The following is an 18,692-nucleotide window of genomic DNA, read 5'->3' as shown; positions in this document are numbered from 1 at the left end:
TTTTTTTTTTTTTTTTTTTTTTTTTTTTTTTTTTTTTTGGCCAGAGCAGGAAAATGGATTTGAGGAAGGCTCAGGGTTTTACCTTTTGGTGGGGCTGGTTTACTTAAGCCCAGAGGAAGTTGGTCAAGAGCTGTGCTGAGCTTATTGAGCTTTTCTCTTTTTCCAAGTTTTGCTTATGGCTAAGGATTTGCAATGCATTATGATAGAAACATGAAGATTATACTTTGGACCTTTCACAGAATGGTAGGGGTTGGAAGGGACCTCTGGAGATCATAGATTCCAAACCCCTGCCAATGCAGGCTCACCTAGGGTAGGTTACACAGAAACATATCCAGACTGGTCTTGAAAGTCTCTAGAAAAGGAAACTCCACAACCTCTCTGGGCAGCCTGCTCTAGTGTTCCATCACCCTTATAGTAAAAAGTTTTTCCTCATGTTGAGGTGGAACTTCCTGTTTTGCAGTTTGCGTCCATTGCCCCTCATCCCATCGCAGGACACCACTGGCCCTGTCTTCTTGATACTCCCCTTCAGATATTTGTAAACATTAATAAGGTCCTCTTTCTGTCTTCTCATTTCCAGACTAACCATCCCCACATCTCTCAACCCTTCCTCTTATGACAGATGTTCCAATCTCCTGATCATCCTTGTAGCCCTCTGTTGGACTCTAGTACATCTCTGTTCCTCCTTCTTTGTAAAGACAAAAATTCCTCAGGTTATGGTTTCAAGTCTGTTTAAGAAATTACTTGAAAATCTGTTCTTTGGATGTCATTTGCCCTAAGAACCCTTGGGTTTTATTGTAGAACTTTATTGTTTTGCTGCTAGTTGCTGCTGCTGCTGCATTTCCCCACAGCCTTTTTGATGCTTCATCACTTCTCTATCCAGCTCCTTCTGTTCTGACACCGTGCTCATGACTGACTCTAAAAGGCAGTGAGAAGGCTCAGAGCATGGTTTTGTTGCAGACTGACCCCTGGGTTCTGTCTGGTTTGAATACCCTGGCTCAGCATTTCAGTCTGTCAGGTGAAAATGGGGCATGGAGGAGAAAGATGTTACAGTTTAATGTAGAAAGAGATCATAAGATGAAGAAAAGTAGGAGCAAAGTAGTAGAGTTGTCAGTCCATTTATGACTGAGTGTATGAGCACCATGAATTATTCACAATGGATTTCAGACATTGAGAAAAAAATGTTAATTACTTTTTCCTGTCTGCATCTTTCTAAAAGACTGTGTATGTCCTTTTGGATGGAAATCTTTAGTGTTACCTGCAAGCACAAAGTTAGACTATCACAGTGAATGCATGGTCAGTCAACTCCAGATGTAGCTGAATCAGCTGAGCTGTAAATCACCAGGGCCCTTGCGTCTCACAGTGTCTGCTGTTACAGCAAAGTGATGCAGAGCACATGCTGCTTGAACTGGTAATGTCACCTGGAACTGTCCTTGCTGTTTGCAAAAAAATGGTGTACAGTTTTTAAAATATGAATAGTTAAAATGTTTGTTACAGATAAATAAGTTTGTTATGTACATTTTGCTTTATTTCACCCATCTCCTGCTGAAAATTTTAAAGTGTTCATTTTGGTTTGAAATTGGTCATCTTCCAAATCTGCTGCTGGTATCTGAAGTGTTGGGAAACAGAAGAGGATACAGTTACTAAATTATGAGATTGGGGGTGTCTGGCATTGTTCCTGTCAAAACAATTATTTCAGCGCTACTGGAATTTCGTTCTTGTGAAGCTGATAAAATGTTAAGGGACTTAATCTACTATGCTGCTATCTTTTGAAAATAAAAATAGAAATCTAGTGTAGTGGGGCCAGTGCTACCAGGCTTTCTTCCAAGTTTGTAATGAGGAGATGAGAAAGTAATGAAGAAGCAGAAAGTGTCAAATGATATGAATAACTTTTATGTGTGCCTGAATGTTTCTGATTCCTCTTAAGGCAGGGGGATGGAAATGCTCGGTCCTAGGAGAGAAGCCAAACAGCCCTCACAAGCACATAAATGCAAGCCTTGTACTAGTTTCTAAGTTTAAATTCTTGAGTTACAAACTTCTGTCCCTTCACATATGAAAGAGGTGATGGTGGATGTGAGACTTCCAGTCGGCTGCTGATGTCATCGTGTCTACACTGCTAGTGTAGAGCTTGTAGATTCAAGAGTCTGTGTTCTGGTTCAGTTTTCAGTTGTTTCACACATGGTAATTGTGTGAAAAAATAAGGAAAATTGGAGTAGGCTTTTCTTATATTGTGCTTTATGTAGGTCAGTGGTGTTAATCTTCCCCATAGAAATGGCAATTCTATAAAAATAGAAGAAAGTTACCTATTTTAGTGTCAGCATTGTGCCTAGGAATTTTTAATGTGGATCATAGAAACAAAGTCTGAAGCTATAAATCTAAATATCTTCTTTTATAGCAAGTCCCACATGAGAACAATATATATTATTTTTGAACTTGCTATCTAGGAAAGTATAATCATCAAAACTTTTTAATGTGATATGAATATGGGATATAGCCAATTCTAAGGAAAAGTAAAATCTGAGGTAATATGGAGAATGGACTTCTTCTGTGTAAGCATGAGTGTATCTTAATAGCTCGAAGTAATTGAAAAGGACCTTAAGGAATAATTACAATTAAGGAAGCAGAGGGGTTTAACAGTCTAGATTCATGGGGGGTTATCTTTTAGAAGAAAGAAAGAGGAAAGGGGAGAATTCTTGGAAGTGGCTGGCAGAGCTACCGTACTGTAAAGCTAGTGTGAGTAGCTGTAATCTTCGACATCTCTGAATGATACTTGCATAGCAATTTTTAAAGTTTGGGTTAAAATTATTGTTATTTAAAGCCAAACGCGCTGAATTTGTGGACTTTTTTCTGGGAATATGCTCTCGGATGGATGAGAAAAAGATAGATTTAACTGAAAACTTGTCTTTCCTGAAGATGTTGACGTATTCTCATTGTTGGAAAATGTTGGTGCTTCTTAGTTGATACCTGGTTTCTGAAATGTGCTACAATCAAAACTGGCCTTGAAATAATATGATTTTTATTGCTGCCTTGTCTCTGTCTTATTTTATGTCTCATTGGTTAGAGAGACCTTTCTAATCCCAGCATTATAGGTTCTAATGGAGCATGTCTTGAAGTAATTGTAAAATTACTTCTTTGTAAAAATTCCAGGCTTGAATTTAACATTAATGATAATAAATGACTTGCATACAAAAACTTCAGAAGTTAAGTAGGGAAATTTTTTTTTGCAGTTAAGTATGTGGTTATTTCAAAGTTAAATATGAAACCTGTTTATACCTGGATATTCACTACTGCTTACATTGCTGATTTTGCATCACTGTTTTAGCTTATTTAGCCATTTACAGTTACAGTGCACCTACGACAAAGATATCTTGACCTCAATAACTAGTTTCTCCATGTATTCATGTTTAGCCCTTCATGTGAATGAATTGAATAAGTTAGGCATATAACTGGGGTTGAAAATGTCAATATGTATGGTCTTAGTACTAAAAACCTAGATGATGTATCAAGTTACTAATATTTTTTTGTTTTTAAAAAGATTACTACTTCTGTTACCTTGGTTATGAAAGCATGTATTTTTCAAGGCAAAAAAATAAAAAGAATCTTAGATTTAGGGTATAATATCTAAAGGCTTTGTATGAGTTTGGAAAAATACTCTTATTTTAATTAATTTCATTAATGGTAATAAGGCAAACTGGTCAGACAAGGCCTTGCCTCTTAAGTAATGGTTTACTACTACTTCTCATTCTTTCATTTGATACCATTGCGTAGCTCGTATGATGTCATAGTAATCTCCATGGCAACACAGACGTCCTCAAGATAAAGCATAAGAAACGCTGTCTTCACTCAAACCATTTACTAAAATACTTTTTAAAAAAAATTAATAATTAAAAAATAAGTCAGGAATATGAGAACTAATTAAAAAATAAAAATAGGTAACTTTTTTTTTCTTCAGATAATGTTTTTTTAATTCTGCCAGCTGTTTGGATGAAATACCTGCCTTCTAGCTTTCTGTACTAGTGACACTGCAAAGTTGTATTGCTGCAACAAGCTAAATTTTGTTCTTGCCACTACTGCTGACTTCTAGTTTTGTTTATCTATATGAATGTGTATATATTTTATAAATACACATCTTGAATTTCCCATGAAACTTTATAAGCACATTTTTCTTGTTTAGTAGACATGAAAGGGTCATGAAAAAACCTGTCTGCTATTCTAGTCTGAGAAGTATTCAGGACCAGCTGCTCCTGTAAAGGTCCTGGGCATCTACCTCATTTGCAGTGATTTTGCAAAACAATTTGTTACTCTTTACAGGACTTTTTCAGATGGGGCTTTAAAGTATTTTTTCAGCTTAAATTTAGTTCTAAGGAAACATTAAAAAATGGCGAAGTGAAAACCAAAAAATTTGAAACTTTACTCAATTTTTTTTTTAACACAAACATATCAAACTGCTACCATACCATACAATTTAATTTGTAGCTAGTTAAATTTTAAAAATAGCCACGCTTTTCAAAAGAGTGGTCTGTACTAGAAGAAAAGCTGTGTGAAGATCATAAGGTGTGTGTTTCAGGGGCTGACTGAAGAGACTTTTCTGGCAGCAAACCACCAGAATGTAGCTAATTTCAGATCATTCACTATTGGTTTTCAGGAGCTTCTTTTGAAATGCTTTCTGTAGTCAGCTATAAATTACCAGACTAATGCGACCTCTGATCTGTATATGCAAAGTAAATAAAACAATCCCCGTGAGTATTCTGCAGGTAAAGTACTGTAGTCTGTCATCTGTAAGGATGCTAACTAATTGTGTTCAAAATACTGAAGTAGCAAGAATTATTTAAAGCATTACTATACTATAAATGTGCTTATCCTATAATTTCAGTGTCCTTGACCCAGACTGGTCAGTTTTCAGGCATTCCCTGTCTGGCTTGCTGGGTTCATCCCTGCTCTACACCCTCCTGCTGCAGCACTGGGATTATTGTCCTTGACTCTGTGGTGCCTTTTCCCCTCAAGCAGCAGCAGGTGTTTGGGTCCCAGATCAAGGAAAAGAGCTGCAGTGATGTTTGAGGCTTTTTCCTCTTGAGAAAGACTCCCGCCAGGTATTATTAAGTGCCCTGTACTTAGCTGGGATGTTGTTGCAAGCAAGGCCCTTCCCTGACACATGAGCTGTTGTATTAGAGGCTGTAAACATCTAAGCTATCATATGACACTGGGTAAGTTTAATCATCCTTATCCGTGGCATGTAGTGAGCTCCTATCTCCAGGATTTGCAAACAGTAGCAGGTCTGCAAATGCCTCTTCAGCTCATGACAGTTGCTAGCTATTTCTCTTGCTGAATAGTGTGAGAATTCAAGTAGTTAAAAGAAAAAAAAAAATCTTGATTATTTTGATACGTAGAAGACTGGCACATTTTAATTAAAAAGATAATATTTAACACAAGTCAAATATCAGCTTGGATATTCACTTGTGTACTTGCTCACTTTTCCTAAAAACCTAGGCACCTCATTCGAATGAGAATCGGAAAAGTCAGCCTTTGTTATACAGAAGATCAAATTACATGGTAATAATTCTCTGTCTTTAACTGCCAAACCCCTGCTTTTGCATTGTTTCCAGTGTGCAGCTTTAAAGGTGGGGAGACCCACTGCTGCTTTCCCTCCTTGCATCATCCCCAGCGGGGGGCTGTTCACGTTAAAGCTGCTCCACATGCATGAGGGGCTCTGTTTTGTTGTTTGTTTTTTTTTTTTTTTCTGAGGGGTCAGAAAATGGCCACGCCAAATCTAGTTTTCATCAGAACACTGAAGTGTTCCCCTAGGGATTGTGCATGTATGCAAGCTTCTAAATGGTAAAATGGTAACTTCTTTTTCTTTTCTCTCCAGTCCCTGCAAGGGTGAGTTAAGAAAGTTCATGTGAAACCTAGCTTGGTTATAATGTTTTAGTTTTAATCTGGACATACCAAAATGAAACATGGTGCATTGTAATAAAAAAAAAGATACAGGAGAAGGAACTTGACTAAACCCTTACTTTCTCCATAAGTGGCAGTTAGAAAAAAGTCCTCTTTTTATTTCCATCTAGACTTCACATAATTACTCCTCTACAATATTTTATTCAGAGATTCAGTGCAATTGGTTTGCTTTAGAAGTAAATGTAACACATTTTGCAGTTCCTCCAAGTTAAATGTGGGTTATTGCATCATGATTTGACTTTGGTATTTGTCAGAGATTAGACATTCCACTCATGTTTGCTTCTGTATCATCAGAGAATAATTGGTGCAGTGATGGAAAGTCACTGCTGGTGGTGTGGTTGAGGTCATGGTGCTGAGCTGAGGAAGCAGTGACATGCAAGACGTGCAGGCGGGGTGCAGCAAATGATGCTGCCAGGGGAACAGGGGTTCCTCTGTCCTCAGAGTCTGAGAAATGAAGAGTGGAGGGAAGCAGAGAGGATTTGTGTTGTAAATACCAATGTAGTAATGGCATTTTCAGGGTGGGTGCTACCCAAAAGCAAGCGGTGACTTGGTATTACATAAGCTTAGATTCTGAATGTGCTTAATGCACTATCTGTACTTAATTTTGGTAGCTGTCTGTGATTCTCCTCAATGTAGATGTCAACTGAAGCAATGCAATTTTCACAAAAAGAGATAGAGGTACTGGGATTATGTAATTTAAGATCTGTTATTATCATGAATATGTTAGAAGCTCTGGAAACCTCTCAAGCCATATGCTTACAGATTTATTCAGGCACTGTCTGGAACAGAAAAGGATTAATTTCAGGGACAGTGAGGGAGGGAAAACATTTACTTCAATCTCCAGGATATTTATATATCCTATATTGGCAAATATTGCACAGCAATGATCTTAAGCTATGGGTTTTTTTTGTACATCCACCTGGAGCACTGTGCTCAGCTCTGGGGCTCCCGCACAGGGGAATTGGAACTGTTTGAGCTAGTCCAAAGGAGGGCCACAAAAATGACTATAGAGGGTTGGGCTGACAGGCTGAGAGAGGTGGGATTGTTCAGCCTGAAGAAGAGAAGGCTCTGGCAAGACTTTATAGCAGCCTTACAGTAACTGAAGGGGGACTACAGGAAAGCTGGGGAGAGACTTTTTACAAGGGCCTGTAGGGACAGGACAAGGGGGAATGGCTTTAAAGTGGAAGAAGGTAGATTTAAGACATTAGGAAGAAATTCTGAATTGTGAGGGTGGTGAGACACTGAGCAGGTTGCCAAAGAAATTTTTGGCTGCCCCTACCTGAAAGTATTCAGTCGGGTTGGATGGGCCTTTGAGCAACCTGGTACAGTGCGAGGTGTCCCTGTCCATGTAGGGGGGTTGGAACTGGATGATCTTTAAGGTCCCTTCCAACCCAAACCATTCTCTGATTCAACGAAAGCTTCAGAAGGAAAGTTTTAAATATCTAATTCTAGAGCTTTGTCATAAATAATTATCATGTGTTACATTTGTTTTAGTATCCGGTAGATTTTCTTTTTAAAAAGCAAAACTTATGAGGAACTCATCTGCTTGCATGAGTGTACCATAGAAAACTCTAAAAACTTCAGGACTGAGACAATGTATTTTGTAGTTTTAGTTTCTCTAGAGCATGTCTAAATGTAGCCTGCCTTTAGACCTGAAGGAAATGTTGATTAAATAGACTATTCTAAATCAGCAGCTTCATTCCAAATACTGCATTTACAAATATATAGAACTAGAACATTTTACTCTTTAAATATGCTGAAGAATGCGTGTGACATGGATGACCATTCTGAGTGAGTATGGCAGTTCTGAGGGCAGCAGCCACAATGTGGGAGTGCAATGAATGCTTTTGCCTAAGTAAGTGGGTTTGCCACAGTTTGGGTTCAGTGCGAGGTCTTAAATTCAGGGTTGATTTCTCATGAGCAACCCTGTTTAGTCATTAAAGTTTGTCTTTAAAAACAGGAATGTGGAGGCCCCAGGCAAGAGCTGAATGCCGATGGGGAAATGTTCCCTCTTTTTTAGCTGCTGCCCTGCCTCTGAGCTTTGAGAAGAGCATCTGTTGCCTCCACCAGTATGGCTGGGGACCTGGGGAAAGGAAAGGGTCATGCATGGAGGAAACTTCTCTGTCCTCCAGTGTCACAATAATAGTAGAAACCATAGAACCAGTCATCCTCAGTGCCTGGAAGTTTTTGGCTGTCCCTGTGTGTAAGTGCCTATGAAACATAAGTGTGTTTCAGTTAGTTGAGATACTTTGATTTATTAGTATAGCAAATTTGAGGAGGGAAAAAGCAGGCAGTGGTCTGAAATTGCCATCATGTTGCTGTTTGTTAGCCGCTGCACTAATTTGAATTTTATAATTGCAAAGGTTTAAATGAAAACTGAAAGTATAAACTTGGGAAACAGGAGAATCCTTAGCTTTCACTTAAAACTTGTCTTCTATTAGCCAGCATGTTGTGAATTGCTATACACCTGTTCTTTAGCTGCCTGTGTATGTTTTGAGTACAATGAATTGTGAGATACATACATACTAAGGTACTCTTTCAGAGAAGAGAACTGGCAATTGCAGTCAGGGTAAGCTTTATTTTAGTATGCATTAGTATAGAAATGAAGTTGTACATGAGTTATATGGATTAAAATACCTGCTATTAATATACATTGTGAGCAAAAGGTTTTTTTAGTACTAACAATTTTTATTTTTTCTTTAATAATGCTTTTGAATAGTCAAGTGGGAAATTAGACTTTTTGTCAACTACTTAGGTAACATTTCAGTATGGAGCAGCTGCTTGGGGAGAATATTTAACTTACAAAAACTTTTTTTTATCATGCACTTTTAAAATTGCTACCATAAAGCTGATTCCTGCAAATAAAATTGCTTTGTGTATCTAAGTTTTTTTGGGGTTTTTTGGTGTGGGTTTTTTTGTTGTTGTTGTGTTTTGTTGTTGTTGTTGTTTTTTTTTATCTGCAACAGATAGTATGCAAATACTATGGTGAATATTCTGCCACAGAGCTGGACACTTCTGAAGTATCTAGATGTAGTGGACAGTCACAAAAGAGTTTCCAAATTTTCACTGGTTAGGTGAATTCCTCACTGATGATGAACCTTCAGCTGCAGATTAGAAGTCAGGAGGTTTAGCTGGCATGGCACATCTGAGAACTGCAACACTCGAATGGAAGAGCATTTAAAGTTTCTTCTGCCTTGATTTACTTGACTTCTTGCCTGTACTACTTCACAAAAATTACAGTGTTTGCAGCCTGAAGTGCCTTGCTATCTTTGGACAAAGATAATATATATGTGTGATACAGTGTTCTGATAAATTTTGTGCTGTCATAGAAATCTGAGCAATGCAGCAATGACATGGTTATTTGCTGCAAGACTCAATAGAGTACTGGGAACAGAAATCAAGAATTTTCTTCATAGTCATTCAGTGCATGCCTTCTGTCATAATATGCTGACTACCTGTTTGTTCCCTTGTGTGCTGAAGGGTATAATCCAAACAAGTTTTTCAAGACTAGAAGAGCACATCCAAAACACAGGTTTTTCTTTTTACAGTATTTGATAAGGATTGAAACTTCAGGATGTCAAGAGTTATCAACAGTGGGCAGAAGTTTAAAGCTGGTATTTCCAGACAGCAATAGAGCATAAAGAAATGGTGGGGCAGAAAAGTGTATATGCAATTTCTGTCGAAATAAATGTTTACTGTGAGGCTAGAGAATGGCCTAGCAAAAATACAGTAATACTGTATTCTAGACCAAAACCCACTGTTATGAAGAGGGGGGATAAGGATCTGCAGGAGAAAAGGGGATATTTGTGTTTGTTTTCAATTAGAATATTAAGTAAGTTTACTTCTAATCACCATTTTTGCATTGTTGTTTTTCAATTAGTTGATTTACTTCAACTACTACTTGATTTACTTGCCTTCCTCTCCTCCTTGTTTAATTTTTTTTGAAGAAAAACTGTGTGCATGGACCAGGTATATGACCAAGAAACAAAGTTTAACTTTTTTAACAGGCCAGTGAGTTAATTTATTGTCTTCATTGTCCATTATCCTTAAAGTAGTTGAGATTGTATAAAATTCAAGAAGGTATTGTAAAGTGCCCTGTGTTTTGTTGCTGGACTATAGGAGGAAGCATGCATTTGCCTCTAGGAAAATACACATTTTGTCGAGAGACTTCTTTATTGAATGTTTCTTTTCAAGAGACTTAGTATTCTGGAAAATTTTTTCTATTGTGGAAGTTCTGTGTACCATTAAATGCGATTATTATTTTGATGAATAAGCACAGCTGGCATTTCTTTTCAGTATCTGACTGCCTTCTTTTTGAGCTATAAATGTGCTGTTGTTAAGAGATTAGCCTTTGGGGTAGCAAGTTAAATTGTTCATTTCTACTAATTGCCAGGCAGGGCAGATGAATAGATATAAACTGGCTACATGTACTGTTCTCAATGATATATGCACATCAGTTTGCTTCTTCTGAAATAAAGCTGAAAAAAATTCTTTTTTCAAACATGATGGTTTAAACATGCGTCTGTGTGACTGTATATTAGAGGAATGGTTAAAATTCACAATTTTACAACTTTGTTGAGTCTGATTTGTTTTTTTCATAAAGATATTTAACAGCTGTTGCCTTGTGAGCCTCAGCTAGGAAGGTTTCCTGTGCCTATTTCACAGTGTTGTGGTGAAGAAAGGTAGTTACATGGGCTCTTGGCACATTTAGGGCAGGTTATTTAAAGCAACCTACAAGAGGGGTCCTCAAGTTCCAACCATTTTCTCATCTGCCATGCCTTCCCCTCTGCAATGGGAAAGGCTTGCTGGCATTGACCTGACCTGCTTAGATATGAGCTACCCAGAGGGGGAAGCACATAATCCAGAAACAAACTTTAGTTGTCTTCAACTTTAGTGTTTCCTCCCCCTCTATTCTGCATTGGTGAGGCCGCACCTGGAGTATTGTGTCCAGTTCTGGGCCCCTCAGTTCAAGAAGGACAGGGAAGTGCTTGAAAGAGTCCAGCGCAGAGCTACTAAGATGATTAAGGGAGTGGAACATCTCCCTTATGAGGAAAGGCTGAGGGAGCTGGCTCTCTTTAGTTTGGAGAAAAGGAGACCGAGGGGTGACCTCATCAATGTTTTCAAATATGTAAGGGGTGAGTGTCAGGGAGATGGAGTTAGGCTTTTCTCAGTGATGACCAGTGATAGGACAAGGGGTAATGGGTGTAAATTGGAGCACAGGAGGTTCAAGTTGAATATTCGAAAAAATTTTTTTACTGTAAGGGTGACAGAGCCCTGGAACAGGCTGCCCAGGGGGGTCATGGAGTCTCCTTCACTGGAGACATTCAAAACCCGCTTGGACACGTTCCTGCACGATGTACTCTAGGTGGCCCTGCTCTGGCAGGGGGGGTTGGACTAGATGATCTTTCGAGGTCCCTTCTAACCCCTAGGATTCTATGATTCTATGATTCAACTCTAATGGTGTATGATTAAGGATCTAGCCATAAGGATTCTTGTGTTTCACTGAATTATGTACAGTTTCTTTACATTCCACTTCTACTGCTGCATTTCCAGGATTATTGGCAGTTAATCTTGCAGACACACACACTCATGTAACAGAGGCAGAGCAGTTCTCTGAAACTATAACACTGAAATTAAAATAGGTTTCTATTGTATCCCACAGGACACAAAATAGTGTTGTTCTTACTTAGTGCACTAAGGTGGGAATGTGCCGTGAAAGACAGATCAGCCTTCTGTCCTCATCTGTTCAATTTGGGAATACTCTCACATTCAACATTCTTATTACTTTAAGTAAAAAAAGAGCTAATTGAAGTTGATCAGCCTTTTCATTCTTTCCTTGGTATGCTAGTTAGCTTTATTTATAGAAATGCAGATAGCTTAGGTAACTTAATACTGTAATGTCAGAAGATACTGCCTTCAACTCTGTAATGTAGTTCAGAATTAACCATGCATCTTCAGTAGACAGCACTTGATTGACACTTGTTTTAATGTTAATAGAATTATTTAGCAAATACTCTATGTTAATATAAAATACACAGTTCTTGGTGTCCTTGGATATCAATTACTTATTGAAGAACATATGCCTGAAATTTAAATGGTGTAGAGGTATGTACGCTTTTTTTCTATGCTTTACAGTATCTGGAGAAGATGAAAATATGCCTATGGGTTGTGTTATAGCTCTGATTTTTGTTCTTACTGAAATATTTTTATTCTACAGCTTTGGCAAGCGTTCTGCAGGAAGCTTCAGGCGTGGCTGTGAATGCATTGTTTTAGAGCCATCTGAAATGATTGTGGTAAGAATTTATTCATTCAGTTGCTTTAAATTTTACAGACCAGCTTTGGTTAACACTTGAACTTGTTTGTTTTTTTCCTCTATTGGTGTGATAGCTATCAGTTCATAATGACATTTATGTAAGCCAAGTATAGATGACAGTTCAAGTATAGGCTGTGGCACTAAGTATTTTCTTCCTAAAAAGTCGCAGTTCCTGTAAAAATTGCAGGAGCTCAGGAAACTGTGGTATACCTTTTGGTGTATGGAAGATATTAGCTTCCTTCTTTAAAGTATCCTTTTTTACTTCATGCAAATGCAGTCATGTTTTTATGGGTTTAAAGTTTTTTTTTATTTAACTGTAAACAGGTAAAGACTATTGTGTAATGGTAGCTTTTTCTGTTGGATGCTTGATATGTCTTTCTCTCCCAATTTGAATTAAGAAAGTCATCTTCTGAAGCTAATAAAATATTGTAGGAGACACAGAAGTCATGTATGAGAAGTGCCAACTGTTTTTTAGTTATCCATAACTATAGCTTTCATTAAGTTCGTGTTGCAAACTTGACACAACAGCTCCACAACAGCAGCCTCCCCATTTGGCCCAGTGTTGGCCCCCTGGATTATGGCACTTGTATCTGACCCCAAGTTCAGGAAACAGTTCATTGTCTCTCACTTGTTCAATAGGGGTGTACAATTTAGTTGGTGGTAGCTGTGTGGATGTCTTGTCTCTTTTGTGCATTCCTTGGTAAGTTATAAGGAAGAATGATATAAAGAAAGGCATAGGGAAAGGATATGACTAAACAGCAGAACAGTTCCAGGGATGGGACATCTACAGCCTTTCTGGCCACCCTCTTGTAGTGTTTCATCACTCTCACAAAGAATTTATTTCAGCTTTCTCATGAACCAGGAGCTGTGCTCATCCCCTTGTATTAGTACACTCAGAGTTATATTTGGTGGCATGAGCTGACTGGTACATGACACTTCTGACACAGATACGCTGAAAATTCCCTGGAGTATTTTGTCTAATATTTCTTTTACTTGTTGAAAAATATAGAGAAACCTTGCAAGATGCCTCACAAGCTCTTCTATGTATCTTCAGAAATAGTATTGAGGAGAAGAATGAGTTAACTGAATCTCCAAATATAGCCAATGCTGAAAGTAGTTTTTTTTTCTCATTTCCCTGTTTGAGTAAGGTTTCCATAACTAGGAAGAACACCGAAGGGATGTTGATTTACAGCCAAATTACTTAAAAAAGATTATTCTCCTCTTTCAGGAAACCCAGAATTCCTATTTGAAATATCTTCGTTGTAGTATACTGTTGTGTAGAAATTCAGGATGACTTTGAAGACACTTGAAACTGAGAAGACTAATTTCATGTTAGGATATATCTAATACTTAGTTTTAAATCTCTCTATTGCTGCTCTGAAGTAATTTGTTTTTGTGTAAATCCAGTATTAGAAATCATTCTCTTATGCTCCCAAAAGATTTGAAGGATATGAAAAACTGGTGTTGCCTGTTGAAGAGCAAAGCCTTTGCCACAGGTTGCTTAGGGAAGATCCCAAGTGACAGAGATCGGTAGAAGAACTACCCAGTGCATCCTTATACCAGTATACTTCTTGTAATGTACTGAGTGGTGAAATATTTGTATTCTTGGAAGAATAAGAAGCAAGGTGGGGGGACAATGACAGAATTGTGGGGTGTCCATTTTTTGCCTCTCATTTTTGGAAAGTGTTCATACTCAGTTCAGTCCAATTTTACCTTTTTGTCCTTCCTGTGGGCATTAGGGTTTGGTTTATTTATTTATTTTTGGGTTTGGTTTTGTGGGTTTTTTTGGTAGTGGTGGCCTCACTCTTAGAGCTGAAAATGCAGGAAATTCAAAGCTAACCCCTGTTTTTTGAAAACAGGATTTGCTGTGTTTCTAAACATAAGAAACATTTTTCATTCTTATGGGAAATGACACTTTCTTGCATCTGTTGTAGGTTGATTATATGGATGAAAATGAGGAGTATTTTCAACGTCAAGCTTCTCATAGGCAATCTCGAAGAAGATTTAGGAAAATCAACCAAAAAGGGGAGCGGCAAACAATTATTGATACTGTTGACCCTTATCCTGTGGGGAAACCACCTCTACCTAGAGGGTACCATACGGTAAGTTGTTTGTATTTATGTTTCTTAACAACATGAGCAGGAAAACTACTGAAAATAAAAGAATCAAAATGGCTAAACTTGCTGGCATTTTTAAAAAGTGTGTGGGGAAAATTTCTATGGGCAAGTTTTCCTCTTACACAGTGTGTTTGGCTCCATCAGTATATGAATATGTGCAACATGCGTCTTACTTCAGAGTTGAAAGCACATTTTTTTATGACTGTCAATGTCATGTATTATTTCTTAAGGTTATATTCAGTATTGTAAATTGTGAAAGAAGCTTTTTTCCTTTCCTTTTGGTACTAGGTTCCTGTAAGAACAGTTTAATGTACAGAGTTACAAGTTCAGTTTGTGAGGCACTCATGTATATGATAATGATGGTTCTCTGGAAAGGACTGTGCTGCATTGCATTAGGCCAAATTCTTGGATTAAAATACTCTTTGGTATCCAGTACATAAATGTCAAATTACCCCTTGAGCTACGTAGTCTGCCCATCATCGGGGAGATAATTTGGTCATTTACTTTTTTTTTTTTCAGGGGGCAGGGGTTAATCTTGCATAATAAAAGTTTCCAGGCATTCTTTAGAGATTAAAATAAATAAATAATTAAAAATTACTCTGCAAAATATTCTCTGTCTCTCCTCAATCAAGAAAAACTATGTTAAATTAATATTTGGTATTGCTTTTAGCTATAAGCAAAATACTGGAAAAGCTATTTCTCTTTGGCTCTCATTTGTGTAAGCCCCCAAATCTGCTAGAACGATAAATGCATGGCCATAAATAACTTTGTGCATACTTCATCTCATAGAGTTAATTGGGCTGAATTGTGCACAATATAAGCCAGATGCGTATAAATTTGCAGGATTATAGATTTAGTGGTTTTGAAACAGTTTTCCATCAAGTACAGTTTTAAGTTTTTTCCATTTGTCCTTCTTTATCCTTATTCCTCAATTTGTTTGCCAGTTTCCTGTCTATTCAGTGTGTGACTATAAATGTGTAGATGTTTGATCACATCTGTTAATTGTACAGGCTTTTCCTCATGAGTAGAATAATTACGTTTTATGCCAACAATTTGTTTTTGTTTATACAACAGCTTTTAAGGGTTTTATTTTCAGTGCAGTTTTAGTCAGCTCCAAATTCATTACAGATTGAGCCAGTTCACTTGGTTTGAGGATGAAACAATTTACTGGTCTGTTCATGAAAAAAATAAATATGTGGTATCGTACTTCATAGGAATTATAGGAAGAAGCTTTTGGTTGTATTATTTAGATGTTTAGTGTTCTTAAATCTTCACTCAGGAAGCGAAGCCATGATTGTGCTTAATGAACAGTTCTAGTGTGATTTTTATCTGACCCTTGAAGGATATTTAGATTAACCACAGTGCCATTTGCATTCTTAGGTCCTTGCCTGTTGTATAAATTTCACTTTAGGTGTGCCTAAAGAGTTTCTGTAAGCCTGACTGGTACTAAGAGCAAAAGCCCAATTTTTGCTGTTCTGTTGTGCGAGTTTGTAATGATTTTGTGCGTGTGCTGGGAAATTCATTGCGAGCAAGATTTCTTGTTGAGTTGTAAGATTGCCAAATAAACTGTAAAATTTGCGATAATGTTACTTGAAAAATTGTAATGTGATGCATATGACTTTTTTTGTTCCTGAAGCAAGTAGAGTCAAATAAGATCAAATCAATTTTACAATATAGTCAGGACTGGCCCATTTCCTCCTATATTTTACAGTATTTGGTGATCTTGTATACATTGTCCTCTCATTCACTTCTATTACCAATGTTATTTCTTTTGCTTTAATGGTACATGTTAAAGGCTGCATTGTCTCTTCTCCCTTCCTATTTTATGTCCCTTGACCCCCGTTTCTTAGCCATACTTTCTTGAAATGCTAACTGAAGGAAGCAAGGTTGTTTTTTTGAAACACAAAAATTCAAAGCATATTATAGAGCGTATCTTGTGGGCTTGATGCCCATCCATTCTTTGGTCATCATCCATCAGATTACTTCTTAATTGTGGATAAATAAAGAAGCATTAAAAATTGCAGATGTTCAGATATTGCAGTAAATAATGTGGTAAAATCAGACTGTTATAAGGATTAATGTGATGCATTTTTTTCAAGTTTGCTCTCAGCGTGTTCTGGTTAAGGTGTTAGGTACAAGAAATTCAAAGTAATAAAGCTGCTTTGATAGCATGCTCAAAATTTTCACAAAACATATAATTTTCTTGTATTTTGTTTTACCCTAAATTTCTAGTAATCGTGTAGAATTTTTTTTTGATTTTTTTTTTTGTAAAAATGTAATGCTTTGTTTGCAGTTCCTTCTGAATGTTTTTCTTTGGAAAGTTCAAACAATATTTTCTGAAGGAAGTTGTCTATTATCTTTGGGGAAGTGTAGATGGAAACAGAACTTAAATCAAGATGCATGGCTGCATTTTTCAAGAATTAAAAAGTGAATATACTGCTCAGTTGTGGCATGGCCTTCTGCAACAGTATCATCTTTTAGGGGATGGTGGACCCTCATTAACATAATTTTAACATTGTCTTCATAGTGGCGGAATGTACTATGGCATGTCTGATAATATTCATCTTTTCCTTTCCTCCTATATGGCATTCATTTCATTTTGGCTCAGGAATGCACTAAACCTCAGGTAATTGAAACTTACTGTGTATGGTCCACTAACAACTTACGGGTTTGTGGTGTGTTGTCATAATACTGATGTAATGCAACGACTGAAATTGCCTCCTGGCCTTTGCTTTGATACTTGAACAGTCTCACTATGATGTAAAAATCCTATTGTGAATTTGGTGATGGCACGATGTCTCTGGCCCACCTTGACTGACATTTCTTCCTTGCTTTGATGTCCTGTAATTTAGAGAAAACAGAGAACAATGAGCAAAGGGTATAGATGAAATATTTAGCATTTGACAGACACTTGACTCAGTTAATGATTTTCAAAAATAAGGCTCCTGTCACTATATAGGACTGAAATGTCACTAGAACAGGGGAACTGAGTGTGACAAGATGAGCACCAAAGAAGAAACATAAGGTTTTTGTGAGCTGAAGACAGTGAAACAGTGCTTTTTGCTTGAGTTCTGTAGGGATGATGCCTGATTTGGTATGAAGAAGCTGGTAGGCTCCCATCAGAATATGTTTACATGGTCAGTACTAGAAACACAGGCTTGCCAAGCTGGGCAGAGAAGTGTGCCTGAGTGAGTCAAGTGTCTTGGAATGGTACCAAACCAAACAAAATATAGAAGTTTTGCCTGATATGGAATCTCATACACAGAGTAATCTGAAGATCTGTGTTTTCTCTTTTAACTTTTTAAACTTTTAAACTTCAGTTGTATTTGTAATTCCATTTGTCAATGCCAAAGTGAGTAAATATGAAGGACCTACCAAATATGTTTGTTAAGAACATGTCTTATCAAACTGTTAAATGTCATCACTATTATGACTGAGAAATCTCTTGTGATAGAGCTGAAATCGAAACTGTAATTCTTTAGCTTCAAAATTTTTCTTCAAATACTACTTTGGTCAATTCTTCTGATATTTTACAAGGAACTGTGTTAATTTTAAAAGTTCCTTCTGTTACACATTGTTCATTTAATTTCTTTATTAAAATGAAATGAAATGAAAATTAATTTCAATTCAATGAACTGAAAATTTCTCTATGACTTGTAGAGTTCAAATTTCAGTATGTTGCTAGTATTCATAAGCCAGTGACTTCTCTGCTGCAGAAGTCTCTTTATTCAATATATACAATACATTTCTTTTGGGAAGCCAGTTCCTTATCGACATCAGTGCTCAATTATTTTCCATGTCATGAGTCCAGAGTAACCTACAGTTACTAAAGTACTACATCCAAGAGTGATAATGTGCTCCTCCAATTATGATATGAATTTGAAATACTAAATAATAATTTTTTTTGTAACTTGTGCTAGTGCTTGAAGGCCCATTCCAAGTAAAACCTAATGTTGAATATTGTACTTTTGGTATGTTACTTTTGGAACAAGTGTTACTGATTTCTAGGGTGAGGAAAAATAGAAACTTCATAATGCATGGAAATTAAATGTGAGTTTTATCAGAATGATAACATTGTATCCTTTTTGCCACCATTTGTCCTTTGGTAAAATGGATCTGTTCTTTTTCAGGGAAGGAAAAAAAATCCTGATAACTTTAGGTTGAGCTGTTACTTGGATGGGGATAACTTTGTTCAGATTTTTTTTTTCTTTAACAAAAAATTCTTGCTTGTGCTTGTATATTTGTCAGGAACTGTTTTTTAACAAGATTAGTATTAACACCTCCTTATTTAATAACAGGATTTGGATTTTAAC

At 37.0% G+C, this 18,692-nt stretch overlaps 1 protein-coding gene across 3 annotated transcripts in view; it reads left to right on the top strand.

Annotated features, from left to right (window-relative positions):
• The window catches only part of RAPGEF2 (Rap guanine nucleotide exchange factor 2), a 177,992-nt gene that overhangs the window by 81,554 nt on the left and 77,746 nt on the right, over nucleotides 1-18,692 (top strand). For all 3 annotated transcript variants that reach the window (XM_030449638.1, XM_030449636.1, XM_030449637.1), the window contains exons 5-6: nucleotides 12,167-12,242; nucleotides 14,197-14,364. In XM_030449638.1, the coding sequence (XP_030305498.1) occupies nucleotides 12,167-12,242; nucleotides 14,197-14,364 (244 nt within the window). The remainder of the gene's footprint in view (nucleotides 1-12,166; nucleotides 12,243-14,196; nucleotides 14,365-18,692) is intronic.

The sequence above is a fragment of the Calypte anna genome, chromosome 4A (genome assembly GCF_003957555.1).
Source record: "Calypte anna isolate BGI_N300 chromosome 4A, bCalAnn1_v1.p, whole genome shotgun sequence".
Taxonomy (NCBI): Eukaryota; Metazoa; Chordata; class Aves; order Apodiformes; family Trochilidae; genus Calypte; species Calypte anna.
This window is presented reverse-complemented; position numbering and strand designations above follow the sequence as displayed.